The following is a 27,924-nucleotide window of genomic DNA, read 5'->3' as shown; positions in this document are numbered from 1 at the left end:
TCTTGGAATCTTCATGCATTTTTATCCATGTTCAATTGAATAATCTTGCTTAACACCAATTATATCATAATGAACGGTGAATAGAATTTAATACACGAATAATTATCATCAATGCGATTAATTAGAATGATTCCTTCTGGCTGCATTACTGCGTAATTGTGAGTTGTAAACAGCCATACATAACACATAAGAGGAAAGAAAAAACCTTCTTCGTTTGGAAACGGAGTTAAGTTTACTTAACTTTAGTTTTTTCCTCTAATTTAATAACACGATTATTACTTTTCTTATCTTTTTTCTTCAATTTAATAATAAATTCTCCCACAATATTTTTTCTTGTCAATTATTACAATTTATTTTTTAAATATTAAATTCTTTTAACTATTCATTACATTCTCTCAATTCAATAACACAATCATTATTTTTTATTATTGTTCTTCAATTTAATAATAAATTTTCCTAATTACTTTTATCTTTATACCGTGAAATCAAATAAAATCATAATCATATTTCCTTTCCAAACTTATGAATGCAGTATATAGGAATGTTCATAAAATATGCAAAATAACGAGTCATTTTTACATATAGATAGAAAAAATATAGATAGATATGTATTAACGTTTCTTGAACGGTATGGATAGAATAATATTACGTCATTTAAATCTAAAAATTTCCATCAGAATTCCGATAATCTATGGAGTAAATTTTCTACTCGTATTTACATACAACTTCTATAAATATCACGTGGAGGTATTGATGAAAATTCGAAATTCGAGAATGGTGAGGTTTTAATGAATTTCTCCTTCGTGTCAAAAATGAGCTGAGGAAATAGATCATGCTTTTTAATAACAAGAGCGATTTTCCACATTATACGGGTTAATTCATATAATTTAGGAAGTAGTCGAATTTCACGTCTTTCTGCTAATAGAATGGAATCGCATTCATTTAATTATGGGTCTGCTAAAAGTTATATGAAATGTCGAAGAAATAATTAGATTTTCAGATTTAAAAAATTGTTATTTTCGGGGATGCAATGCAAGCACTTGGACATTAATAAGGTGATGATAGAATTATACAACTACCCTCTCAAATCTAAAAAACCAAAAAACAAGAAAGGGTGACTGGCCCAAAGTCATTATGTTGATTAGAGGCCCAAAAGACAGAATTACACATTTTGGTTTAGGACCCTCTGCCAAGACCAAGTTAAAAGGACGGATGATCAATTCCATAATTAAGGTATTTTCTTTTTCCTTTCCTGTGAACTCGAGGATAGAGCGCTGTTCCGACTAGACCGCATTCATTTCAGTTGATCTCGAGTAGCTCTCGACTCGATCATGTCAATTGCGTGCTACCTCAACTGTTTTTCTTTCGGTAAGAGGCCCACATTGATATAGTCTGGGAAACCAAAGTAAGCAAATATAGGAGTTGGGTACGGTGAATCAAATTCTGTCATATAAAAATAGGGGACTATATGCGCCGCACACCGGGTTTTGATAGATACCTTTCTAGCCCAAGTCAATTCGCATATGAGTTCCCTATCAACTAGCTTACTAATGTAAACTGCCTCATTGCCATTAGTACACATTCCAAATTGTGAAGTACTCAAAACGTGTGGTTCTAGTCAAATTGCCGCCGCCATTAAAAAATTAGTACATGCTTGCGTCCCATTTCCAATTCTAATAAATTAATGGAATTATCTCAATAGAAATTAGGCCGTGTACTCTTTTGATTCTGAGTATTGATAGAAGATTATAAGGAATGTTAAGATTATAAAAAAAAAATAATCATGAAAATATTCTCCTCGAATTAATGTGACATTGCTGTGTTTAGTAAATATATTAGATTGCTATGAAAGTGAGTAATAGCGATAAGAGACGTGAGTCGTACAATTATAATTTCGTTCTTTGTATCTGAGATTTTTATGTGTTTCGAATATAAAATCTTCACGGAACATGTTCATATAATGTAATTAAAATAAATGATCACAATAGTTAGCTTTACAACTAAACGCTATAAAACGTGATGTAAAGTTTAGATTTTAGGGGTAAAAATGCGAACTTCATGTTGAACCAAAAGGCCACTTTTAACCTTTAGGTGCATCGCTAGGTGATGCTCGCCTATATGCTTAAACCAATCCGATCATCTCCAAAGTACACTATTCAAACCCTGGAAAAAGAACCTTTTATTCGACCATATATGATGCAAAGATCTTTCTGTGAAAATGGAGGTTTCGCATAATGACACAAATAGCTGCCGTAAATTAAAATATTTCAGTTTCGATCCTCTCACCGGTCGGATTTTCGTTCCGTATATCTTTATCTCGCTTTTGCATAATGACACAAATAGCTGCCGTAAATCAAAATATTTCAGTTTCGATTCCCTCATCGGTGGGACTTTTGTTCCGTATATCTTTATCTCGCTTTCCATATTCTTGTACTAAACGAAAGTGCGATTATAATCGACCAACAAATGAATCAATCTTTATTATTATACAAAACCCAATCGGATCAGCGACGACTCCATAGTCCTAATATATGATTCCGATCTCGAATCCATACATACATAAACACATGTATATATGTACACATCCCATCAATGGCACAGCACAGCACATAACACGGTATGATCACTACATATATATATAGAGAGAGAGAGAGAGAGAGTCCATTGGTCAGTGCTTCTGAGTGGTCTTCTGGTACTTGGTTTTGATCCACTGGATCCCGACCGAGGTGCCTTCCTTGACCTTCTTGACGCCGTGGGACGCCGCGGTCTTGGTCTTCCCGAGGCCCTCTCCCACCTTCTGCTTGTACTTGGCCGCTGAGCCGCCCGAGGTGGAGGATCCTCCTAAGGTCTTCTTGCCGCCGGCGGGGACCGGGTCGGGCCCGTCGTCCCACTGGTCCGCCCACGACGTCCCGTACGAGCTGTTCGCCTCCATTTCTCGATGATAAACAACAAATCGCGAACGATGACCGTCGGGAAGGGATCACTCAAGAAGAAGGATCAACTGTGACCGGATTATGATGATGAAAGAGAGAGAGAGAGAGAGAGAGAGAGAGAGAGAGAGAGAGAGAGGAATGGGATTGGATTAGTGTGATGGGTTGAAAAACGAGAGAGCTGAATTGGGTATTTATATGGCGGAGATGAGAGAGAGAGAGATTTGGTCAAAAATTGGAAACGGAGGGGGGGAGAGAGAGACGCGCTCACGCGCACTGGGAAGGATTGGGGATTTCTTTTTTCGATGGACCTTGTATTTATAAGTTTAATAAATCTCCGATCAATTTAGTTCGAGCCATATCGATCGACTCGGTTCACTAAAAAATTCTCATATCGTGAATTTTCTCTATTCACGGAACTCAGACCAAATATCTTATTCTCGAACCGCTTACATCAAATTCTTGTTGCCGAAGAACTTTTTTTTTTGTGCGTAGTTATATTACGCACTTTCCAAACGTGGAATATTGAATATTGCGTATATGAAAGTTAATTAACTTATTCATTATTTTGCGAACAAGGAAAGTCAATTGACATTTAAGAGTAGGTACTATAAAATAAGGATGTCCCGCGTGGATAGACGCACGAGATTTCAGCTCAAAATGAGGTGGTCGGTAAAAGGAAAATAGAAGAGAATTGAATCCGTGTGACATTTTCACAGTATGTGGACAAACATGATTTAATTCCGACCATAAATATTTTGGATGAGATACAATCAATATCTAATATAATAATTCCTATAATCTCTCGGTCTTTTATAAAGTCCTTAAATAAAGTCTAATAGATTGATTCATTTAAGCACCCCACTAGAAAAATGAGAAACAAATTGGATACGCGATGGATTCCGAACTGTGAATGGTTCGTGTTCTTTTGTGTTACGTGTGATATATACCAAGCCATTCTCGAACTGTCCTTTTCCCGCTTGGCTTTAGGTGGAGGTGCGGCTTAGGATACATGCCCGAATTATCTTTTACATTGTTCATTTCTTGGTTGGTTCTATTAATTAATTGATTAATTAAGAAATTAGGTCAATGTTAGCATGGCCAGGAAGGTACCTAAACACGTCCGCCCCCTACTTTTGATTAATGAAAGAAAGAATGGATTCGTTTGACCAACTTTGTGTCGTACCTAATAAAAGTAAGGGAAATAAACAACATAACACGTTAAGACTAATTAAGGGACATTCCGAATCAGCGATCCCTTCACATTACATCTAAACGACAATTTTTTATTTTTATTTTTTGCTGCTTCCGAAACAAAACTATGCGAGACGATTCGCTCAAGTACTGCATCATTGTCCAATGGTTCATGTTTTTTTGTTTTCCATGCGTCAGCACCCCATTTTGACTCACCTTTCCAAACGATGATATCGGCAATGATCCAAGCCACAACCTGAGCAGAATACAGAAAAACGACTTAACAGAGCAGAAAATCACTATTCATCCTTAAGTCGGCAAAATCGGGCAAATGACACATGCATATGACAGAAGGACTCCAGGGGTCACCAAAGGGTAATAGAGTGACTAGAGAGCTCAGCAATATCCAAAACCGGCATTTTCAGTATATCACACGGACAGTTCTATTTTCCGATAGTTCGCTCGATCATCGGAAGATAGCCAATATTGGACGCCAAAAATCCACTCCAATGCCAAACAGATGAAAAGTGTCCCCAAAGGCATTTTGCAAATCATCTGCTCTATACAGAACAACTTTCTGTATACAGACAACTTTTCAGTGGAAGTCCAAAAATGCCGGTTTCTCGAAAAAAAGTTAATTCCAAATATCAGATGCGGCCATGCCCTTCAATCATACAGAGCACGAGCAATGCTTCATATTGTCTTTTAGAAGCCATACAGACACTCTGAATGACTTCTGAATGACAAAACGGGCATACCCTTTTTCGGAAGAGCGTAACCGGAGACTGGTCTGATGGAATTACGGCAAACGAAGTTCACACTACATTGCCCTGAAAACTCCAGCGGACATTCGCAATTGGGCAAAACAGACAGCAAAACCCTTCACGGTTTCCCGAGTAACCTCCGAGGGGCACAAAAGGCCATTTTCAGTGAAAATCCATATCCGGAGGTCCTCTCTGGGGAAACTTGACGCCGGATGCTTACCTTACACAATGCTAGCCTTCTCAAGGCTCAATGTGGAATTGTCGGAATGAATCACACAACTCATCTAGACCCCTCGAGCAGTGCTTTAAGGGTCTCAAATGCACTTTTCATATCCTTAGAGGCCCAATCTCAGCAAACAGAGATCGCAGTAATCTCCGGATCGCCCAAGAAACTCAGAAAGCAATCTGAGAAATCCAGTTTCGGCCTCCTAGGACATCTCCGGCTCCATATTTGTATTTACCGGCTTAAGGGACAAGGGCCCACGTAATTTGACAATTTATGTCAAAATGACCGACGTGGGATGCAGATACAAGATATGCTGTTAGAAGTGGGTAACCTCGCTCTGAATGCATAAAAAGAGCAAAATCGGCTTCCAAGCCTCATACAGACATTTGGCAATTTCTCACGGAAAATGCCAATCTCGGACTCATTAAATCCATTTCCTCGCGTATATCAATAATTCGACGTTCAATTCAAACCACGAACTTCGAATGCGTGATCAATCGAGACCCAAGCTTTTTCCCGGTTTCTCCTCTTCGGTCGTGGGACCCACGGGCTATTCAAGATGAGTCACCCTTTACTTTAGAAGCTTCTTCTTCTTCTTCAATGCAAGAAGCCAACTTGCACTCTTGCTTGAAAATATCCAAGAGTTTGAAGACAACACTCAAGCCTCCATCAATGCTCATCAATGCTCATCAATGTCTTATCTCTTCTTCATTAATGCAATGGAAGAGGATGAGGCTTGATATTTTCTAAGCATGGGGGTTAAGAGCACTTGCTTTTGCTAATTGTGTCATTAGCTTTGCCTATAAATGGCTCAAAAGTGATTAAGATAATCACTTTTCCTTTTGCACACTCTCTCCAAGCTTTCTCCCTCAAGAAAAGCTCTCAACTCCATAGCCAAGAACCAGCAAGCTTCAACACTTCAAAACCAAGAGAGAAAAATCGAAGCAAACCCGAAGAAAGCTTTGAGTTTCTTAAGTCGGAAGCTGATGTTCATCATCCCGACTTAAGTTCAAAACTTCTCAAACTCCATGGACCACATGTTTTGGACCCAAGGAGTTCATTCATGAAATTAGATTTTTGGTTTGAAGTCATTTGCTCATCATTTCAGGTTGATTTCCTCATTTCGGCTGAAGATCGTGCTCTCGGGTGAACAGTGCACCCGTAGCCGCACACTCGCGCGTCCAGCCGCGCGCCCACGCACGCCAGCCGGCCTCCCGTGCACCTAGCTCCCCGAACGTGCATGTCCTTGCACCCGAGCATTCTTTCAAGCGTTCAACCGAGTCACCCGACTCTCGAACACTTCCCCGACTCTTTCCTCGTATCCCGAGACTAGGTAAATCACTCTTGACTTAGAGGAGTTAGGGCTTTTTACATTATTTGCATGGCTATGGAGTAATATGGTGCACAAAGCATGTTCACTTGCAAGACTTCATGTTTATGCACTTTTTACATTATATCATGCATGTTTATCCTTGATTAACATGTTAGCATGTCGGGAAACGTTTGGATCGACCCTCGGAAGACCTTCCCGACCCGAAATAAGCAAAAGAGCTCTCGGGTTTGCCTCAAGAAGAGGTAACCGAGACTTGGCTTGCTTTCCTCGGGTTAAGAACGGCATTCTTAGCCCGATCCAAGTTCGATTCCCGAGTCTTCTCGTGTTTTCTTACATGCATGAAGTTGGTATTGTTTTATCGATTCCTTAAATAACTTGTTTGTGCATGTTTGCATGTTCGAATGCGTTATTCAAATCATGGCAATACCGATTTTCGTTTAATCGTGTCATTTATCATGTTTGTCGTTTGAGCATGCGAGAAATGATTCGAAACGAGACGGGTAAACCTCGTGGAACCCCATTCGGGCCATGGGACTTCTCGGCTATCTCCAAAGAGAAGTGGCCGAGAGCCTCTTAGACTCGTACGGGTTGCATGAGGCTTCCTCTTCCCGTTTTGAGTCTGTTCTCGGCTTTCGTGTAATTTGCAATTTACATTATCGTCGCAATATCGCATGAAAATGTCTTTTCAAAACAAAGCATGCATGGATTCGGGTATCGATGACTCATTCGGGTCCATTCGGTTATGAGGGTAGTTTCGGTCATTGGACCAAATTATCCTCGATCCTTATGGAATCGTCTTGGTCGTCGAGTCGTGAATCGTTTTCACAATTAATGCATTCGGCATAACCCTTAAGTATCAATTTCACAAACGGGTTAATCGGGACGCTCACATGATTAAACCCACTTTATACTGATAAAGTTTACACGAATTGGCCATTAACTGATAACTCGCGTCGATGAGTTGTCAAATGACGTTGGTGCCCTGTTCAAACTTATCAATTTCAAAACCCGAAACGCGCGGTCCGATGTAGCATGGACGTCTGAAAAGGGCTTCTGTGTCTCAACTTGAGTTTTTACCTGATTCCAAGTAACTCAGGTCATGATGCAGAAGATCTTTCTAGATCACTTCCGGGCAGACCGACCGGTTCTTTGGCTTTTTCGGGGTTCTTGCATAACCCTGGACGATCCAGGGAATTGGTCGACACCGGCTACAGGCCGAGGTGACCCGCACTGCGATGTTTCCCCTTTTCAAATAAAGGGCAAAATCGTCATTTCACAATTCAACGACACTCTTAAGGTTAGCATGACAGAAACACTACAGTACGGGATAAGAACGGGCTACCTGTTCAGGTGCAGGTTCATCTGCATAGCCTTTTCTTATCTAACTGATGAGTTTCTGTCATCCTAACATAGACTCGGGTAACTAGAACGGTTATCTCTGTCAGAAAACATGCAAAATGCTGATTAACCTTTCACTCGACCTAACCAAACACTAGATAATGGTTAGGAGGAATTCTAGATTCCAAATCTAGAGTCAAAACACGAGTTTGGCTAATTCAGTGTCACAATACAGAACAACTGTAAAATCAATCCACACACATGAGATTTGACTCTCTTTGTCAGGTTCTCAAAACAAAGCCGAATGCTAAAACATTGGCACGTGCTGGTTTGTCTAGGGTAGGATTTGCATGCCAAAATACCCCGGATTAACAACTTGTTAAAACACGTACACTCGATAATAACAAACACTTTGTCTATTATTAAGATGTTGCGTGTTATCTTTCCGCACCTGTTTGCCATGCGGGTCGAGCCTGATCCCTAGGCCGAATAATATTAGGGTTCAACGCCCTAATCATCGCGCACAGGGTTCAACGCCCTAATCAACACTCACAGGGTCCAACGCCCTATTCAGTGAGAGCGTCCATTGAATTTCAGTTCTTCGGTCTTTTTCCCTAAACTCACGGTGAGTTAGAGTGGAATAATAACCGAACGCGAGTCGACTGGAATTCGGCCATTTGTAATTTGTATTTATTGTTTTCGAGAGCATTGTAAGGATTTTATTTTGTACATTTATTCTGTAAGAATTCCAGTCGGTGAGCGAACGGTCCGAGAGTCGAATTAATCGAATCGGTCTAATGCTTGCCCAGATACAAGTAAATCCAAGAACTCGCGGTTCTGGTTCACGCAGGGATTCAACCTCCATGGTTCGATGAACTGTAACGCAAGATTGTGAACCAATTCCCCGACACACGGGTTTACTTCTCTCTCAGCTTCTCCACCGACATCGTTTAATTCATCGAAGTTACGGTGTCAAAACGTGTGAGCCGAGTGCAGCCTAATTCATGCAGTAAATAAAACAAAAATGCAAGCCTAGCAAACCAGAGTACCGAAAGGGCGTGCGGGATATAGGCCCGCACGTAACATGAACCCCCGAACACGGATTTTTCGGTTCCGCACAGATCAATGCCTTAACAACAAACTAGGTGTTCCATACCCCTAGACTCGGGTAACTTATCCGCCCTCGACCTACGGGTCGTAAAATGATAAGTGGCGACTCCTTCTCTCACGCGTGTCCGTCACGCGTCCCCACGGGAAGGTGGACATTCCCAAGCCGCGCGATCCAAAAGCGCGCAATGCGGGCCCCGACGAGAGTCCACATTCGGGTTCGTACACCATGGTCGGAATGAAAAACGACTATTAACCTATATTTTCTCGACATATATATATTAATTTTTATTCCGCAAAATGGAAAGGACAATTTTGTCCCAACTAACTCTCTAATACTCAAAGTCACCAATTCATTCTTTGAACAATACAATAACATCTTCAACGTATTGGCTGACATCAATTCTTATTTCGACATCAACTTAACTTTAATTAGGAAATTTTCTAGTTGTTATATTGCATATGAAGTTCGCTCACGTGATGCACCCTCTATCGACCACCTCATCACGACTTATAGTTAATTAAATTTTAACAATAAAAATACTGAATTCTCCCGATTGATGTGTTTAAGAATCTTCCTAATTGGTGGGCCAAAATCCTCTTTGAACAATTTCTTTTCCCGGAATTCAACGGAACCATGTTAGTCTTTTCTAGAATCATTCAGATGGTTTTTTGTTGACAGTCATCATAAATTAAAATCTTCACGCGCACCGCATGACCTCTCGGAGTACGTGTATAGGGGCAGGCAGCTGACCTGACTAACGAATCTTCTTGGCGGCCGGTGGGCCCATTAAATTATCCCAAAAAAAAACGCCCCCACCCAACGCATAAGAATAATGGGAAAAAGATTATAATGGTCCCAAAGTTTATCATTTTTGCGTGGGGTAATTAAAATGGTGGTCCAAAAAATTTCATTAATGTATCAAGTTAGTCTAAATTTTTTTTTTTGCAACTTGATGGTACAAAATGTTTCAAAAATATAACATGATAGTACAAACCGTTATCTCACCATTGACACCGTCAAGCGAAGCTGATGTGACCGAAACGTGGCCGAAACGAGGCTCTGATATGTTTTTAGGAGTTGGTGGAATGTTACATGATGGTTCAAACTCTTTTGAAGTTGTCACTTAATGGTCTAAAATGTTTTATAGATGTAATATAATGGTACAAAATATTTCTTTAATTAACTTAAAGGTCCACCCATGTCAATGGCGAGATAACGGTTTGTACTATCATGCTAAAACTTTGAAACATTTTGTACCATCAAGTAGCTTTGGACCAACTTGATACATTAGTGAAACTTTTGGACCACCAGTGTAATTACCCATTTTTGTGTTTGAGCCCTATAAGTTTGACTTTATAAAAAATAATCTCTGAGGGTGTGTTTATTTTTTGAAATTTTTTTAACTTAACATAACTCAACTCCACTTATCTTTAATTCAACATCACAATCATTACTTTTTTAATTTTTTTAATTTTTTTAACCATTCGATTCAATTTTTAATATTAAATTCTCTTAACTATTCATTATTTTTTCACATTTCAACAATTCAACAACACAGTCATTACTTAATCATTACTTTCTCTTAATTATTTATTATTTTTTCACACTTTTTCTCATAATTCAACAATATAATCATTATAAACAAATTAAAACCAAAACTCAACTCTAAATACAAACACACTCTAAACCATTTAGAAAAATATTATATTTAATCCATTGCATATTTCACCGTTAACAATTGCTGACGTGGACATAACACAGTTAAAAATAGTCCTAGCTGGCCGTCAATCGATACACGTGGACCAATCATCGCATCCCTCGTCAATAATTCTTAAAGATTTTTTTAACAACCATAATAAATCAAATAAAATTTAAAAAATGTAAAAAAAGTAAAAGGATTTTTTTTAAAAAAAGTATTTTAACATTTTTTATATAATATCAAAAAATTAGAAAAATGAAAAAATAATTTGAAATTTTTATAAAATAAGAAAAAATATTTAAAAGAAAACAAAAAAATTCAAAAAATGAAAAAAATTGATATTTTTATAAAACAAAAAAAATAAAAAAGGATCCAGCCTCAACCTATCGAGGTTGAGATGTAGGAGGGAAGGACCGAAAAAGAGGAGCCATTCCGGCTTCCCCTCCCTCCCGATGAGGTTAATGGGGTCTCTAGTGCCTTTGGCGATCTCATCGGGAGGGAGGGGAGGCCAGGAGGGCTCCTTCATTCCGGACCTCCCTCACCCCTATTTCTTCCCACTTGTCGGGGCCAAGTCATTCTTTGTTTTCATTTTTGTATTTTTTACATTTTTCTGATTCTTGTTTGATTTTTATTTCATTTTAGTTATTTTTTAATTATTTCTTATTTTATAAAATGTCAAATTACTTTTCCATTTTCTGAATTCTTTTGTATTCGCATTTTTACATTTTTTTCTTATTTATAAAAATTTCAAATTATATTTCTATTTTTATGAATTTTTTTCATATTTTATAAAAAAAAAGCCAAAATATTTTTTGATTTTATTTTTTTCAAATCTTTTTATTTTTAAAATTTTCCGATTTTTTATGATTTTTTTTTACAAATCTTTAAGAATTATTGAGATGACGTGCGATGATTGATCCACGTGTACCAATTGACGGCCAACTGGGATTGTTTTTAACGATGTTATGTCCACATCAATGACTGTTAACGATCGATTATGGAATAAACCAAATTTATCACTTTTCTAAATGTTTTAAGACTGTTTTTTGCAAAATCATACTTATAGGACTCAAATTCAAAAAATAGCAAACTTTTAGGACCATTGCTATCTTTTTTTTCCCTAACCATAACAATTAAGAAAAGACATGACTTACATATATTTATTTTTAAAAAAGACAATTACGGCAATTTCTAGTTCAGATTGACCGATGTACATCCCGCTTTGATGCGTTCGGCCCTTTCTGTTAATATTTTAGGAACTGGCAGCCGCTACTGCGAACTGGTCATATGTGCCCGGAGCTCTCAGATACTTCTCATAGAGCCACCGGGACATGTAAAGAGCATTACGCTTGTTCTCGATGGCATACAGATTCCGACCATTTTGCCAGTCGTTCGTGAGCTTCACCCACTCTGTCCTCCATTTCTTGAGGCGAAACTCGACGCCCTTATCCAAGCTCTCCATCAGATGCTTGAAATACAAAGCTGCTCGGGGCCCGTAGTAGTCGCGAAGCAATCCGTTCCAATACTTGTTACCTAAAATCCGATGAAAGGATGAAAATAAATTCTTACGTCTAGAAATTGCCATTTATGCAGGCGAGTTTGCATCTTTCTTTTGGGCAATATTCTCACCATAGTCGCGGAGCAAACTGGCCTCCTCCTCGGTGTTATCGAACCACATTGTTATTTGCGTCCTAGCATTCCATTCATACTGCAGTGGAACCGATCAATCAATTAATGCAAGTGAACAATGAGAAGGGCAGAAGTATTGCATAAAGTTTGTACGAACCTGTATTTTCTGTTCTTCATCTTCAGCTAGTTGCTTGGCACTTTCCAACCAAGGTCCGAGGAGGAATCCCTCATGGCAAGCCAAAAGTTCGTCCATGTCATCAACGAGGTCTAAGAACTTCTGGCTCTTGAAAGCAACCCCATAGGCATCCTTCACCTGGTAGTCCTCTATGATCTGTAAGAACAGCTGATTTGCATACTTCGCCAAAGCTTGTCTTGTCAGATCAACCAGATCATATCTGAGGATAAGCCAGGAAATAAAGTGCATAAGACACGGTACATTTATATCCGAGGTTAACAAATTAACAATGAGCAACCTGTATGCACTGCTTTCTTGTAGCTTGTCGCCACATTCAAGAAAGAGTTCGAGCGCGTGAATTACTTCGGAAGTTGAATACCACAAGTGAGGTTGATCAAAAGAAGCAGACTTTTCTCTTAGGATTGCCCATCTCGACAAGGGTCTGTGATAACTTCGATTAGGTACTGAAATTGAGTATGGATTGACATCAGGAAATGCCACGATTACATCTCTGTTCTTGTCCTGTTGCAGAACAATTGAAGCTGGTGAGGTCAAAGAACGCCACCAGCTCCTACTTTGCACCTCTTGTCTCGAGAGCAGAAGTTGAAAAATGTCAAAGATAACACCAGAAGAAAGAAATGAGGTTAAGGAGCAGTTTCCGCCACAATCTGCTTTCCCATATAGTAATAGACATGATCTTAGCCCTACTAAAGATTAAAGCTATGGTCCAATGCATGAATTGCAGCTAAAGTACATGGCGCCGATTGGAAAATCCATATGAGAAGTTTTGGATACTCACATAGGCACCATCAGTGCAATTGTAAACTGTGTGATAAAGTATCTTCCACGCCTCTTTTACTGAAGGAACTGAGCTACCATACCGTCTTTCTGAGTATCGATCGATCCACATCTGAAATATAGATTCAGATATGCGGGTTTATGTTTTTCGTATTGCGTAATTACGAGGATCATCATGCACTCTTTAAGGAAACGGAGCTCAATCACGCACATGACCAGAGCCCAGTGGCATAAACAAGAACAGCTAATTGGTCTATTCTGGCATGAATGAGATTTGACTGGGCCTCAGATGACTTGCCAAATTCACCAAGAACAGTGTAATGCCTACAGAACCCAGATAAGGTGCAATAGTTTCAAACAGAAGTTGAAAGCATTACCTTGGCATCAACTTTATCAAGCTGAAAAGCCATTTCAGACATGAGATCGTAAACAACAGGATTCTGCTCTATACCTTCCATAGACATTCCAACACCAACCTTCAGCAACAGAAAGAGTCATGTTTAGTGCTTCATATAGTGACTGCTGGTATCTCACTGATGATTTTTGTCATTTTTGTTGCAGAACCATGACTGTCATTTTATCTGTTGCACAGGAACGAAAATGCATGCGCTGAAATCATGTCCTAGATGAGATGTGGAACTCTGCTACCCAACATTCATCTGTTGTTTTATGTGATATGTGATCCATGTAAAAGAACGCTTAACCATCTAATCAAGGCCTGGAGTCTGTAGGAGTTATAAGTATCTAAGACAGCATAAAAGGTTTATATGGTAATTAATGCAACCATACACAGTACCCCAGCAACTTCAAAAGATACAATAAAATATTCTTTAGGTGTATATATATTGACGCAGCATCAGAAGAATAACTAACCATTGTTGAGTTTATACTTCTACGAGCTTCAACAGGCCCAGATGCTACTGCATCTAGAGCACCATACATCTCGATATTTCCAGCAAAATTGTGCAGCATGCACCTGTAAGTGATGCCAGCAATACTATGAGGATTACTTAACTGTGATAATGCATAATGTGCTGAGAAAGAAAGCAGATATGTGCGGACAAACTGATAGACTGAAGCTCTTCATGATATACTAAATTTATCCAAGAGAAAGAAGCTGTAGTAGGAAACACTTGTAGGACCCCATTAATGTTTGCTATTTGGGCGAAAGATCCTGCTTGACCTTCAGAGAAGGCAAAGTGTGTTGGAAAGTTTCAACCATTTTTTGCTGATACATCAATTTCCCTATAGACTGTACAAGATATAGCAAAATAAGTCCCGCATGCTTCTAGGCAACTTAAACAACTTCTGATTATGAGTTTTTAAAAATTAAAGCCACTGCAACTAAACATAACCTAACAGTAGATGATTAGATTCTGTAACAAAAGATGTGAAAGTGTGCCTACAACATAATGCAGAAGAAAGGCATGCTTTATCAAGCAAACAGATTATTATTATTATTATTTTTTTTTATCCTGCGGGCATCTTCCCCTAAGTCATGGAATAAGGCCCATGTTTAGTAATCAAGTAGAATAGGGAAAGTAACTTTCCAGATGTATGGGACTCCATAAAACTGCTCTGAAGTAACCCATATTGGTTTCACTTCTGCAAACAGATCGAGGACCACTAGCCTCCCCAGTGGCACAGAGTGCAGTAATGCCTGTAAACAATTACGTGAGACTCAATTACTAATGAGAAGTTCATCGAGACTCAGATTCTATTGTAATTTTTTGGTCTTATTAAGGAACTCGTAAGTAATTTACATGTATTGTTCAATAGTTTAGGACAGTGAAAATGTCAAATGAACTTAGTCTTTATAAATTTTAATTAAAAAAAAAGGGACCCTTAAATGGAGGATGGCAATTCCGTTATACCGAAGAAGAAAGTTTTCTTTAAACCCTTTTACGATCTTCAATAGTGGAAAAGAAAATTTTCCTTAAAAAGAAAAAGTTTCACTTACAGATAATTTTAGGTATTTATTGCGGATTTGTTTTTTGTGAAAATTTTGTGGAAAAGTGAAGAATATTTCAAAAGTAAAAAGGCTCTACACTAAACTGCACGAGTATGCCAAAACAGCCTGAGCATGACAAATAAAATATCCGACCTTCATCTGTGGAGGTCTCCAGAATGGATCATATGAGAACAGCCAGCCCTTCAAGAAATAGGCAAATAATATGAATCTCCTATGAAAGAGGAGGGAAAAAGAAAAGGAGATCACTGTAGCAAGATCAGATATCAAGTTGACTCATCAGCTTTCATAGTTGCATTTAAGGATCTTATTATAATATTTCTTCATAGAAGAAAAATATATCTTTAATACAAGATATTCATCTACCTGCATTAACCAGACAGCATCAGCATCACCGCCTTGCATTCCACTGAATATTGCAGCGCCTAACGAAGATATATATTCTGGGTCATCTATTGGGGGAGTGTTCTCATCAAAAGTGTCGCTGAAATACGTCAAGCAAGTCAGTGCGATGGAGTATGACATTACGAAAAGCACACATGCTAGGCAGTCAATGATTAATATATAGTAATTATGATGGAAAAATATTCTGCCGAAACATATGGCAAGAGGCTTGTCATTTGAGCTAGACAGCCAGTCAACATCTAAAACTATTTGTTAATGAGGTGGCAATACGAAATAATTTCATAACAGTAAGCCCAGCCTCCAAAAATTTTGAAGTTCAACATACTCTTCTGTTATCAGAGAGCAGAGAAGAACAAAATGTTTTGAGAAACTGTCAGTTAACATGTTAATTGTGGTTGTGGCTTTTCATCCTGTTTATTATAAAGAGTTTACATATTGAAAAGACAATAACACCTTGATAATAAGATAAACCTAAACAGTTAAAAATTCCTAACATCTTCAAAGATTGATTTTCACATGAAGATAGGAAACTAAAGCCAAGTTATTTAATCTGAAATCGAGGGGCTGGAAATCTTACCAATTATAAATGTGGCTAGTCCATCCATATTCTGCAAGGCGAAATATAAATTGACACAACCCAATATTAGAATAGTTTTTATGCTAAGGGGTGTGAAGAAATGCCTCATTCCATTGCATGCTTATTGGGTTCAAGATATTGAGGTAACCAAACCTTTAAGTTGTTCCTCAGTGAATGCTCTTCCAATATCAACAAAGAGTGGATCAGTTGCATCGAGAAGGTATGTACAACACCATCGAGGGTTACTCTCCACTGTGAACCTGAACCATGTTGAGGAAAGCAATCGGGAAAAAACCAAGTAAAGATTTTAATCCAAGGAATTAGATTTAACTGACCCAAAATTCATGAGAAATAATTCAGCTAATCAATACATGTGAAACATGATCTATTCTTCCTTCCCTGTGTTCATCTATCCTTTACCACAATTGTGTTATGAATAACCGAGAAAGGCCTATTCTACCCTCTTTTTCTAGGCAAATATAGATTATTGAACTAAATTCCAGCTTATAATTTCATAACGATAACTTAATTCTCGTTGTAGATTGGAGCAGTAAGTACTGACCAGTTTCCTAAACGACTAATCTTCGCTGATGGAAATTTATCTTTTAGTGCAGCAGGGACATTACCAGAAAAGGCAGGAAGCACTGCAAAGTAGACGAAATGTTACTATACTAGAATACGGAGTATGTAAAATAACATTGACATCACATGTGCTCAGATCTGAGAACAACACCTCTGACAAATGAGGCAGGATAAGATCAAGTAAATGTACATATATATTAGCTGGAGGCCAGTAATCAGGATGATGGCGAGAAAGCATTCAAATGGATAATTGCCTGCACTGACAAGTCTATGACGAAAAATTGGAAAACTTGTTCCTCCAAAGTTCAAGATTGTGGTGGCTGTTTAATACAATAAATTGTGGTGGCTTTTTAAAATATAAATTATTAAAAGTAAATTTTAAGATTAAAGTGCACCTGGCGTCATTCCAAGTTCATACATTCTTGCAAGTATCTTCTTTTGCAGAACGAGTTGCTGATCAAGCCAAGTTTGCGGCAGTGGTCCACCCCATCTAATAATGAGAAACAAATTGAATCATGCTGTAAAAGAATATGTCACCAAATCTATAATTTGTCAAACAAGAGAATCAGAATGATAAAAAGCAAACCTGATAATGCATAATATAGAAAGCAAACCTGGCAAGAATCATCAAAGCCGAAAATAGAGCAATATAGAGTCAAGAAGGTTTATAAAATTTACCCATGCAGATTTCCCATGCGAGACCATGCAAGAAATGCAGGACCACCGAAGAAATTATCCAATTCGGAAGTGCTTATATTGAACTTCTGTTGAAAAAGATAATAAGAAAATTAGAAGGTACAAGAATTACATTAATCTGACTGAGTCAACATGAATTGCAGAGAACACTTTAGCCATCCATTTTAAATACTGGACTGAACCTAGACCACTAAACAGATTAAGTATCATATAAAAGGACAAGACTAAAAACTATAGTAATAAAAGATGGAAGTTAAATATTACAAGATAAGCACCATATCAAAATCAAAGAATGTAATATCCTTCAATTACAAATATAGTACACCATTGCACTTTTAATCTCAACAATCACTAGCAAGACAAATGGGAAAGACATCCGCAAAAGGACTTTACTAATGGAAAGAACATTGCGGGGAGGCCAGTTTCAGAAGGGTCAGATTATAACTAATGAGTACTCATGGTTAACTACATTGCATTTGACTGGAGTGACAAGGAAAGAGTTAAAAAATACCAAGAATTAACTGTTTTTACTTATCGACGAGGACGATTAACTATCTAAATCTGTTGAGTGTTATGAATGCACGCCAATATACAATATTGCAGTATACCGTGCCTGAAGCCTCGATCAATCAATCATTGAGAAATCCATTTATGAAAAAAGGGTAATGAAAATTGACAAGAAGTAAGCTAATTTTTGAAGATTCAAACTACAGAGGAAATGTAAGAAAATTGCCTTAAAAACTTTTTGCCAAATAGCCTCTTGCCCTGTGAATGCTAATGGCAGATTGACACCTTGGAGAGCCATCCAATCAATTTCCTTTTCCCATCTTTTCCAGTCCCACCAAGCAAAAGAATCTTCAAAATTGATTCAATCACGATCAATAAGAAACACAACTTAGCCATAATATGAAGGAATAAAGTCATCCCATGGGGAGGCTCACGTAATCACTTTCACACTTGTTGTAGAAATCAACAGCACATGGATAATAACTTACAGCTTGAAGTGACAGCATTCTGATAGTAGTTCCAGGGTACGGGCCTCTGTATCACAATGCCAGTATCTTGAACACGGGGAAAAAAGCCAGATTGAGGAAGTGACTGCAGCTGCATGCCACCAGTTTTATCCCAAGATACGTGCGAACTACACCAGTGCTTAAGATACCAGTGCAGACCAGCCAAAACTTCCACCCCAGTTACCCCAGAAATTCTGGTTAAAGAATTGAATTTATAGGTCAACATGATGATGAATCCAACAGGTAAGGACATTGAAGAATCACCAAAAGCATGGGTGTACAGTGTCTTGTGTCTCTTTTAAAATTAGGACATCACATCATAACAGATTGTTTTCCTTTTGTGTGTGAAGACAGTCTAAGCGAGATGGGTACTCATTCAGAGTCAACATGAAAATTGAATCTACAGTCATTCCGTGAGAGGTGACAAATCAGACAGTACTTTCGCACCGCGTGTGCAGCAGGTGAGGTTCGAAAGGTATGCAGATTTTGATCTGAACGCATGATTTCCTTGTTTATTATGTTTGGTGCTTAAGCAGATTCATGATTCTACCCAACTTCACGTTCAAAGCAACCGAAACGACCGATTTGAGCAGGGAACGTCGACTTACAGTATGTCAGGAGTACCGCGACCTCCATAGGCTGGGTGATTGCCGATCACGAAGCAATAATCGCCACCACAGGCCTCCTAAGACAACCAAGGAACAGCGAAAGAGCATAACTGAGCAACCTGCAAATCGCAGAGCATAATACAACTACCTTGGCCGGCAAGTCACACCTACAGTGTTTGGATGGAATCTGATAAAAGAAATTACGATGCCATCTCTGCTATGATCAGTAGAACACTTCCTCCGGGCTATTAGCTAGTTCAAAAGTCCACGCAAGTGTACCTTGGAGATGATCTCGAACTCGAAGCTGGAATGATGAGAAGGAAGGAGCCGGCGGAGGACGCCCTTTGCAGCGGCCACCTGGACGGCGGCGGGAGCTCGTTCGCGGCCCTGAGTTTCGAGAAGGCGCGAAATGTAGCCGACTCCGACGGTCGAAGAGTGAGAGGTCGCGAAGAGAAGTGCGAGCAGGAGAGGAATGGCGGGAAATGGGAGCCGATCCATGACGAGGAGGGGGAGGAGGAGGAAGCTCCAGTACAGAGGATGGAAGGAGGTAGAGAAGCGAGCTTATAGAGGGGAAGATGACTCATCGGAGAAGGAGATTCTGAGAGGGCACAATGCGACAAAGGTTGACGGACGGACGGCCGGCCGGGGAGAGAAACTGAGAGAGTGCAGAGGAAGCGTCAGCAACTAGCAAGTGTGGTGTTAGAGTACCAGGGGTTGGCTTTGCTTTAATTTATGTAAGAAGAAGACAAATTTTTTTTAAAGGAAATTACATTAAAAATCTCCACTTTTATATCAAATTTATCCTCAATTTTAATTTATCTCATTAAAAAAATCCACAATTCGATTTTATCTCAAATATAACCCGTCGGGAACTGCCTGTTACATTTTACTTACATGGAGACTAATGAAGCTACATGCCTATGTGACCACAACAACTTTGCGTAAGAAACGGACCAAACAACCCCAAGGAATTTGGCCTAATAGTTTAGGAGAAGTTTAAGTATTCATCCGATTTCGGATTCGAAACCCTTTGGGGCCACCGGAGCGCATTTGGAGTGATTACCCGCTCCGAGCGTCGCCGGGAGTTCATCTCGCTGGGAGTTCACGGAGCCCCGAGATTAGTCGAACGAAGCATAGACACCCCGGATTAGCAAAAAAAAGAAACGGACCAAACATGCGACGGAAAATCCCCGACATGATATATATATATAAGATAAAAAAATTGGGTGTTTTTATGAAAAATTGAAAATCGAACTAAATTTGAGATAAAAGTGAAAATTTGAATTTTTTAACATAATATATATATATATATAATTGTCAGGTTTTATCCCGGTATGCCTAGAAATGACTTCATTAGTTAATCAGCACACTCGTGAAGGTTAACATGCTATGTGCACATTCTGTGTAGAACTTAATGAACGCAGAGACCGTGTCCCTCTTACATGCCCAACCACTAGAGAGAATCTGGGTTGCGTTTGGTTTTAGAGTTAAAGTAACTTTGATTTTGATTTTGATTTTGATTTTGATTTTGATTTTGATTGTGGAAAAGAACAAATGAAATTGTATTATAAATTTGACTTGAGAAACGTGTATTTTTGTTGTATAGTGAGTAGAGTTAAAATCAAAATTATGATTCTAAAATTTGATCACGAAACCAAACGGCCCTGAAAGATAAGTTGTTCGAAGTCGTGAAACTGAAAGGAGAAGTAGAGACTGGTGTTATGAACTCAATTGGGCTAACCCTACCAAGCATCTGAAAGGGAGAGCAGCAATCCACAAAATTTCTCCTCAACAAGCATGGAATGCTTATGTTTGTTGTTTGCTACATATGGAGAGCTCGGAACAACAAACATCTCGGGGATGATTTTATGGTCTGTGGAAGAATCTGGCTTGTCAAGGAAAGTTGAGGAATGAATGATGCACTGAAGGAACTGTTGACAGATTCGGGAATCGAAGTTTAATTCACCGTGTCATGAACAATAAGGGTTGGTTCAATTGATTTGACTGTTATTCCCTTTAATTAAGATATCGGGCGCGAGTATTGTTAATAAATAAATAAATAAATAAAATCATTGATTATAAGAGTTTTATTTCTCCTTAATCAAGAAAATACGATGACAGGTGGGCCTTAAGACGGACTTGGGCTTGATGGGCCTAAATGCGGAGTTGGACTTAATGGGTCTAAAGACGGAAATGAGCAAACCGAAAGCAGAGGTGCGGGAAAGAAGATTGGGCCTCATTTGAGTGGGAACTATATGAAGTCTTTCCATATATATATATTTTTCAATTATTCGAATACTTCGGTAAAGGAATACAAGAAAAAAGAAGGAAAGGAAAGATCAGACCATGAAAATCGAACATAAAATATCTTAAATTCAGGCGAAATTACCATCGTACTATATTCCCTTTCAATCCAATCACAATTTTCGAGTCAATATCTGCATTAGAAAATGTTCTTGTATTTCTTTTCTTCTCTTTTGTTGGGTCTGACTCTGATGGGCCAGCGTTGGTGTCTAATCTGCAGCATCAGCGTCACAACCAACTTGTGCACGTAGATAGAATAGATAGATCATTAGCACTGCTGTATAAAATATGGCAAGATGTGAAATGAAGTGGGGATGGACCCAACCTATGAGAACGGAGGACTGTTTCCAGGTCACAAACTCAACCCTCTTGTGTGTTAAACGAAAGCCTAAAATACATAGACCGGTGCCTGCATAATCCCCGATTTAAAAGGTGCTCCCGCGTTACCATTCTCCGAGAACATAAAATGCTTTTTGAATTCTGCCCGACCACCTTATTTCAAATTGATGCTACCCCAGATCGTCACCTTATAAGATCCAATCAAATCTAGTGAATCCATTTCTTCAGACAAAACTATTCATTATGAAAGTGCCAATGGAATCGAACTGCCAAGCCTTGTGAAACTCATAGACCTGACACCGGGTAGCTCGCGGCTCGACTAATCCAAGTACACCGGGCTATGTTTGGTTCGCAGGATTAGGTAAGGAAGGGATTAGTTATTCCGTACGTATTAAGTTGTCTGACGTTTAATTCACCGGAATACGGAATAAGTGTTCCGACCGGACTGCCCTATCCGGATTGCACGAGGAATGGTGAAGCCTCCCGTGAGTGTCCGGATTAGTGGTTCCCATCCGGAATTTCTAGCGAAAAGTCAAAAATGCCCTCAACTTCTTTGAATTATTACAATTGCATGCCATCGTCCTATTTTCCTGCAGAAAGCCCCAAATTGAATCGGGACGGCTTCGTAGAAACCCTAACCAGAGCAATCGAGCTATTGGGTCTTCAATTCCTCCCAAATCCGGCGTCGATTCGTCCCTCGACTAGCGGTAAAGGACTCCGAGGAAGATCTTCGCCACTCCATTGCCGGAGAAAGCAGCAATTGGACATCTTTCCCTCTTCGTTGGCCTTCGCGGACTCGACGCAAGTGGCGGACAACATCTTTCCCTCGGGTCTTCTCATCAGCCCGTAAGCGCTAGGGTTTCCACCTCCGTATGTAAATATCATAGCAAAGTGAGGAGGAAGGATTGAGTATAGAAGAGAAACAGAGCCCGACATCGGCGTATGGTTCTTTGTCGGCCAATAAGCTGATCAGGGCCGAGCCTGGCGGCCGAGAGAGACTTCCGCCTCACCTTGTCGACTCAAACCCACCATAATCTCATCCTCCATTAACTCATTTTCGGCAAACAAGTCCCACATCCCACTGAGCTCGAGCCGACGATGTGCTTTCTCTGTTCGATGAAAGCCACTGAGAGATGGCAGTTTTGCTCATCGTGATGTTCATCTTTTACTTTTTTTCGCTTTCTGACCCCCAAAGAAAAGAAACTTGGACTGAACATTAGAATGGAAAGTAGTAGTATTGGTTTAGTTGGAGCCGACGAATCTTGATATTAGAACTTGTAGTTTGAGCTTCGGAGGTGATATGATCTTGCTTGATGAAATGCTCTTTCTTGCTGGGATATACGAAAGCGAAGATTTGTAGAGTTCCCAATTCGATCTCAAGATAGCGGCAGAGCCGGTGAAGACGTTTGTATATGTTGGATTAACTGCCACTTCTCTGGAGTTCCTCGAAATGATCGTTTTATGCTTATTTTTCTGAATCATCAATGTTCCAGTAGTGTGTTCGTTTTTCATTGCCTGAGTTTTTGATTCCTCGGTGCGGGAGATGACACTCTGCTACCCTTCGACACCAAAGAAGCTCGCAATAACCGTTGGATTCTTTTTAGCTGGAGCTGGACTTTTCGGTTACGGCTTTATCTTTTATACGTCAATGCTGCTCCGCAGTATAGACTCGCAGTGAATTTGTCAAAGAAAAGTTGAGGAGGAAGTATGGGGATGGCTGAAGATAGGAACTTTCCCATACGTAGGTAGGATCACCTTCCTTTGCTCAAATCCTGGGGAAGAGGAAATCTTAGCCCTGACATTTCAGCAGTTTCCGTTTCTCGAGTTGCACATATACGGGATTTCTTCGTATGAAGGAAAAGTTGGAATTCGAAGCCTTTGCAGTTTGCACCATATGCTGAGTTTTATGGACTGGCTAAAGCTGAAATCGGATAATTCCTATCATGTAACGTTTTTGACCTTCTTTAGGTCATTATGAATCTGTCTCTGGATCAAGAAGCATGAGCTAGCTAATCTGAGGGATGATGCTGTATGAATTTGATGCTTTGAGCAATGAAATAACCAAAGTTCGGTTCAGCTCCATCTGTAGTAGGCTGTTGCTTGTATGGACCATCAGCTCTTTTGTTTTAGGGTTTTAGATTTTTATAATTAGTAATATTTTTTATTAATTAATTTAAACTAATTAATTTTTAAATATTATTTACTTTTAAATTATTAAATTATAAAAATAGATAATTATGCTTATTAAATTATTAAAATAATTACTTTTATTAGGAAAAACTATTTTCAGTAAGTTAATTAAAATAATTAATTTTCAAATATTATTTACTTTTTGAAATATTTTTTATTATTTAAAATAATTAATTTGTAAATATTATTTACTTTTAAATGATTTAAAATGTTTTTTTGTTAATTATAAAAATAGATAATTATGCTTATTTAATTATTGAAATAGTTAATTTTATTAATAAACAAAATTTTTAGTAATCTAATTAAAATAATTAATTTTTTAAAATTATTTACTTTTAAATTATTTAAAATGTTTATTTTTTATTTAATTATAAAAATTATCCTTAAAATAATCTATTTATTTTATAAAATTCATTAAATTTAGCATGAAGGACATTTATATCTTTTCACCATATTCATTTTCTTTCAATTCTTTATTCAACCTAACCAAACATTAGAATTATAACTCTCACTTTTGCTATTCCCTCCAACCAAACAAAAATATTTCATCAGAAATTTTATTTTATTTCTTATCTATTCTATTCTCTCTCTATTTTATTCCAGTGAACCAAACGTGGCCTCAAATTGTAGCCCATGAATGGGAGCAGCCAAGAATGGAAAATGCCATCACCCAAATATTATTAGGAAAATCTGTCCATCATCATCTGCAATCTGCATAGACTTCTTTTGCGATTTCATATCATCCCAATAGGCATGAATCGTCCCCTCAAATGGTCCATCTCAATCTCCATTACGATCACCATCACCATATTGGAGACAAAAGAGAAAATAATTTTAAATAATAAATAAATAAATATATATATATATTTGTCAAACCAAATGGACAATTTAAAGATTCCTTTACAGTAAGCTATTGCGACTCCTCGACAGGGTGACATGACACATGCAATCGGACTATTGTCATCGATCCGGCATAAATTAAGTGCCTTCACCTTTTTTTTTTCTTTTAATGCATGATGATATCCGAAAGTTTAATGGACCATCGACTAATTCAGTCAATTCGGATCGGTCCATTAAAAAGTAAAATTTTCATAACGTGAATTTTTTTCATTCACAAGATTTGAATTTGAGACCTTATTTAAGTTGAGTAAATGTTAAACTATTTGAATCAATTCACTTTAATAAATGCATTTACATTTAGTCTAGGCAAAAATCTCCGAATGGTCCGTCTCCGTTCTATCACCACATTGGAAACAAAATTGGAGATAATTAATATTAAGAAAAAGCAATCATATTTTTCGGCTAGAGTGAATGTACGCTGTAAAGATTTTCATCGTCAATTGCAACTCTCGAAAAAAAAAGAAAAAGAAAAAGAAAACTATTGTCATCAATTTGGCATTAAAAAAAGTAACTTCATATTTAGTCTAGGCAAGAATTGCGATTCTCTGAGCTACTTCCGGGATTTGTAATAGAGGGGTGTCCCTGTACCTTGTGGTACCACCAAGTACTAACCTTATCCAAATCAAAAGTGAAAAAGATAATGAAAGAAAAATAAAGAATTATCTTTGCCTTCCAGTCAATTTCAAGAAATACATTAGGCTCTACCTAAGCTGGCATTTTCTGATGCTCACTTGATAGACTTTTCCTTTTTTTTTTTAAATTTAATGGGAAGAAAATGATGGTTTATTATAGAAACAATTTTAAGACCAGTAAAGTTCATTTGCACCAAAAAAAAGTACTCAAAATCCAACTGGGAAGACAAGATGCGCCATCATATGCATCCTACAGTCAGCAACTGCCCTAACCTAGAGTAGTGATCATAAGAACCTGGCATACTAAATAAATTTAATCCTCGGCCTAAATAGTCAGGTCGCGGTATCACATTGTTAGGCCATTGACGGAGACAAAAACTTACCGGTCTAATGAACGAGGCAGCATCGTAAAATTTATCCATGATTTACTCATAGACCTTAACTTTCACAAAAAGTATTCAGTTCCTTTATATAAGCAAAACCATGCAACTTTGCTTCCGTGACCTAGCTGGGCCATTGTTGTCTCTGCACTTTTCGCTGAAATGAGATGACTCCTCTCCTTCCTGTTTGAGAATATGCTCTTCCTTTCATCTATCTCAAACCAGTCCAGTCTCCCTCCTTATATATTCTGCTGCCTTCTCCTTCGCTCTCCATCGCCATCTCTAAATATTCTCCTCGTACCTGCATAGCCTGGACCAATGACTCCCGATGAAGATGACCTCATCGGGAACTATCCAAACATCGAATACCACTGTCTTGCCACTCTCAAAGGCCACAATTCCTACATATCCTCCCTAACCCTTGCCGGGAAGTTCCTCTACACTGGTTCGTCGGATAACGAGATCAGATCATGGGACCGCAGTGCTTTCACCACGGACCCCAGCAACGAGAGAGTGACTGGTAACATGGTGGCCATCGGAAAAGGTGCGGTGAAGTCCCTCGTAGTTCTTGCCGATAAACTCTTCAGTGCTCATCAAGACCAAAAGATCCGTGTGTGGAAGATCAGCACAGATGTCCCACAGAACCAGAAATACACGAAGCTGGCTACTTTGCCGACTCTCAGCGATCGGGCCCTTAAAGTTCTAGCCCCGAAGAACCAGGTTCAGATTCGGCGTCACAAGAAGTGCACATGGGTCCACCACGTAGATGCCGTCTCCTCCCTTACCTTGTCCAGCGATGAGTCCCTCCTGTATTCTGTATCCTGGGACAGGACACTCAAAATTTGGCGAACATCGGATTTCAAATGTTTGGAATCAGTCACGAACGCACACGATGATGCGATAAATGCTGTCCTAGCATCTGCAGATGGGAACATTTACACGGGATCGGCCGATAAGAAAATTAAAGTGTGGAAGAAACTCCAAGGAAATAACAATCACACACTAGTGGACCAACTCCATAACCACTCCTCAGGGGTTAATGCCCTAGCAATAAGCTCTGATGGGTCCGTCTTATATTCTGGTTCATGCGACGGGGCAATGTTTGTGTGGGAAAAGGATGATGAAGGTGAGAAGATGGTGGCTGTGGCATCTCTTCCGGGGCACTCGCAGTCGATTCTCTGCTTGGCTTCTGTGTCGGGCTTAGTGTTGAGTGGCTCAGCGGACAAGACTATAAGAATATGGAGTGGTGTCAACAGAAACTTGTCTTGTTTGGCAGTTCTGCAAGGACATCAGGGACCAGTCAAATGCTTAACAGCAGCAATAGATCCCTACGGTCCATCTGACAGTTTCCTCGTTTACAGTGGGAGCTTAGATTGTTCTATCAAGGTCTGGCGGATTTTTGTGCCACCCGTGTAAAAGAACTTTCTCTTATCTTTTTTGATGTTTGATGTTTTTGTATGTATGGATTCCCCTTCCTCTTTCAAGGGATTTCTGCACCAAAGAGTGACAATTATGTACTTTTTCATATTTTTCATTTTTATTCTCGGCAAGACTGTAAGTTTAGATTTTGATCCATAATTTGCGATATTATAGTCCTTTTATGGGTTATAGCAAGTTGCAAAATTAAGTTTCATAAGAAACTCGAGGACATACTTTTGTGAAGTAACAGTTCGGTGCCACTTACATGTATAAAATTCAACTAACAACTGACACGTTTAAAAGATTTAAATTACAGTGCATAATGTTTATCCCTCCACCTTCTCATGCGTTAGAATTGTTAATTGAACGTGCATAATACTGACTGAATATTTCTTTTGCAATTCTGCAACTAAATCACCATTGGACATGTAACCTTAAGGTTACATCGAGATTTACTTCAGGTTCAAGCATGTTCCCCGTAAAGGTACTTCGATGAGACCCCAAGATCTAATCCGGTTAATATAATATTCTTCCAGATCAAGAAATTTACGTGTTACCTCGCTAACAACTACAGGTGTAACATAGCCTATCCCAATAAATAATTAAGCAGAAGGCAGCAAATCCAAAAATAATTAGCCAGTAGAAGCCCTACATGCATGATGTATATCTCTTTGATGCCTGTACTTGTGTTTCAAATGATGTAGAATTTCATT

General features: G+C 38.7%; 3 protein-coding genes across 3 annotated transcripts; 1 reads left to right on the top strand and 2 right to left on the bottom strand.

The window, feature by feature from the left end:
• Positions 1 to 2,452: 2,452 nt before the first annotated feature.
• On the bottom strand, positions 2,453 to 3,156 carry LOC116212885. Its single transcript, XM_031547617.1, has one exon. It carries the CDS (start codon positions 2,930 to 2,932, stop codon positions 2,669 to 2,671), a length of 264 nt encoding a protein of 87 aa, XP_031403477.1. The 5' UTR covers positions 2,933 to 3,156; the 3' UTR covers positions 2,453 to 2,668.
• Positions 3,157 to 11,728: 8,572 nt separating this feature from the next.
• LOC116212724 (alpha-N-acetylglucosaminidase-like) lies at positions 11,729 to 19,733 on the bottom strand. The gene is made up of 19 exons (XM_031547381.1): positions 19,327 to 19,733; positions 19,048 to 19,124; positions 18,422 to 18,633; positions 18,160 to 18,281; positions 17,409 to 17,494; positions 17,126 to 17,220; positions 16,711 to 16,792; positions 16,302 to 16,408; positions 16,149 to 16,179; positions 15,533 to 15,650; positions 15,302 to 15,349; positions 14,748 to 14,857; positions 14,071 to 14,173; positions 13,575 to 13,673; positions 13,199 to 13,309; positions 12,698 to 12,921; positions 12,382 to 12,619; positions 12,225 to 12,303; positions 11,729 to 12,128 (listed from the first exon to the last, which is right to left on the bottom strand). The coding sequence occupies exons 1-19, from the start codon at positions 19,543 to 19,545 to the stop codon at positions 11,848 to 11,850; spliced, it is 2,442 nt and encodes an 813-aa protein (XP_031403241.1). The 5' UTR covers positions 19,546 to 19,733; the 3' UTR covers positions 11,729 to 11,847.
• Positions 19,734 to 25,936: 6,203 nt separating this feature from the next.
• On the top strand, positions 25,937 to 27,319 carry LOC116213195 (protein JINGUBANG). The gene has a single exon (XM_031548043.1). It carries the CDS (start codon positions 26,111 to 26,113, stop codon positions 27,206 to 27,208), a length of 1,098 nt encoding a protein of 365 aa, XP_031403903.1. The 5' UTR covers positions 25,937 to 26,110; the 3' UTR covers positions 27,209 to 27,319.
• Positions 27,320 to 27,924: the final 605 nt, after the last annotated feature.

Source organism: Punica granatum, chromosome 7, assembly GCF_007655135.1.
Source record: "Punica granatum isolate Tunisia-2019 chromosome 7, ASM765513v2, whole genome shotgun sequence".
NCBI classification, from domain to species: domain Eukaryota; kingdom Viridiplantae; phylum Streptophyta; class Magnoliopsida; order Myrtales; family Lythraceae; genus Punica; species Punica granatum.
Note: the sequence above shows the minus strand (reverse complement) of the source record. Positions and strands in the feature narration are given on the sequence as shown.

What these genes read in the sequence shown, in the direction of transcription:
- LOC116212885 (XM_031547617.1), bottom strand. Translation starts at nt 2,932, where the DNA reads ATGGAGGCGAACAGCTCGTACGGGACGTCGTGGGCGGACCAGTGGGAC.
- LOC116213195 (XM_031548043.1), top strand. Translation starts at nt 26,111, where the DNA reads ATGACTCCCGATGAAGATGACCTCATCGGGAACTATCCAAACATCGAA.
- LOC116212724 (XM_031547381.1), bottom strand. Translation starts at nt 19,545, where the DNA reads ATGGATCGGCTCCCATTTCCCGCCATTCCTCTCCTGCTCGCACTTCTC. An exon ending in ACTAGCCACATTTATAATTG is followed by an intron (nt 15,651 to 16,148) that starts GTAAGATTTCCA and finishes GACGTATTTCAG; the next exon opens with CGACACTTTTGATGAGAACA. An exon ending in TATGGAGTCCCATACATCTG is followed by an intron (nt 14,174 to 14,747) that starts GAAAGTTACTTT and finishes CATCACTTACAG; the next exon opens with GTGCATGCTGCACAATTTTG.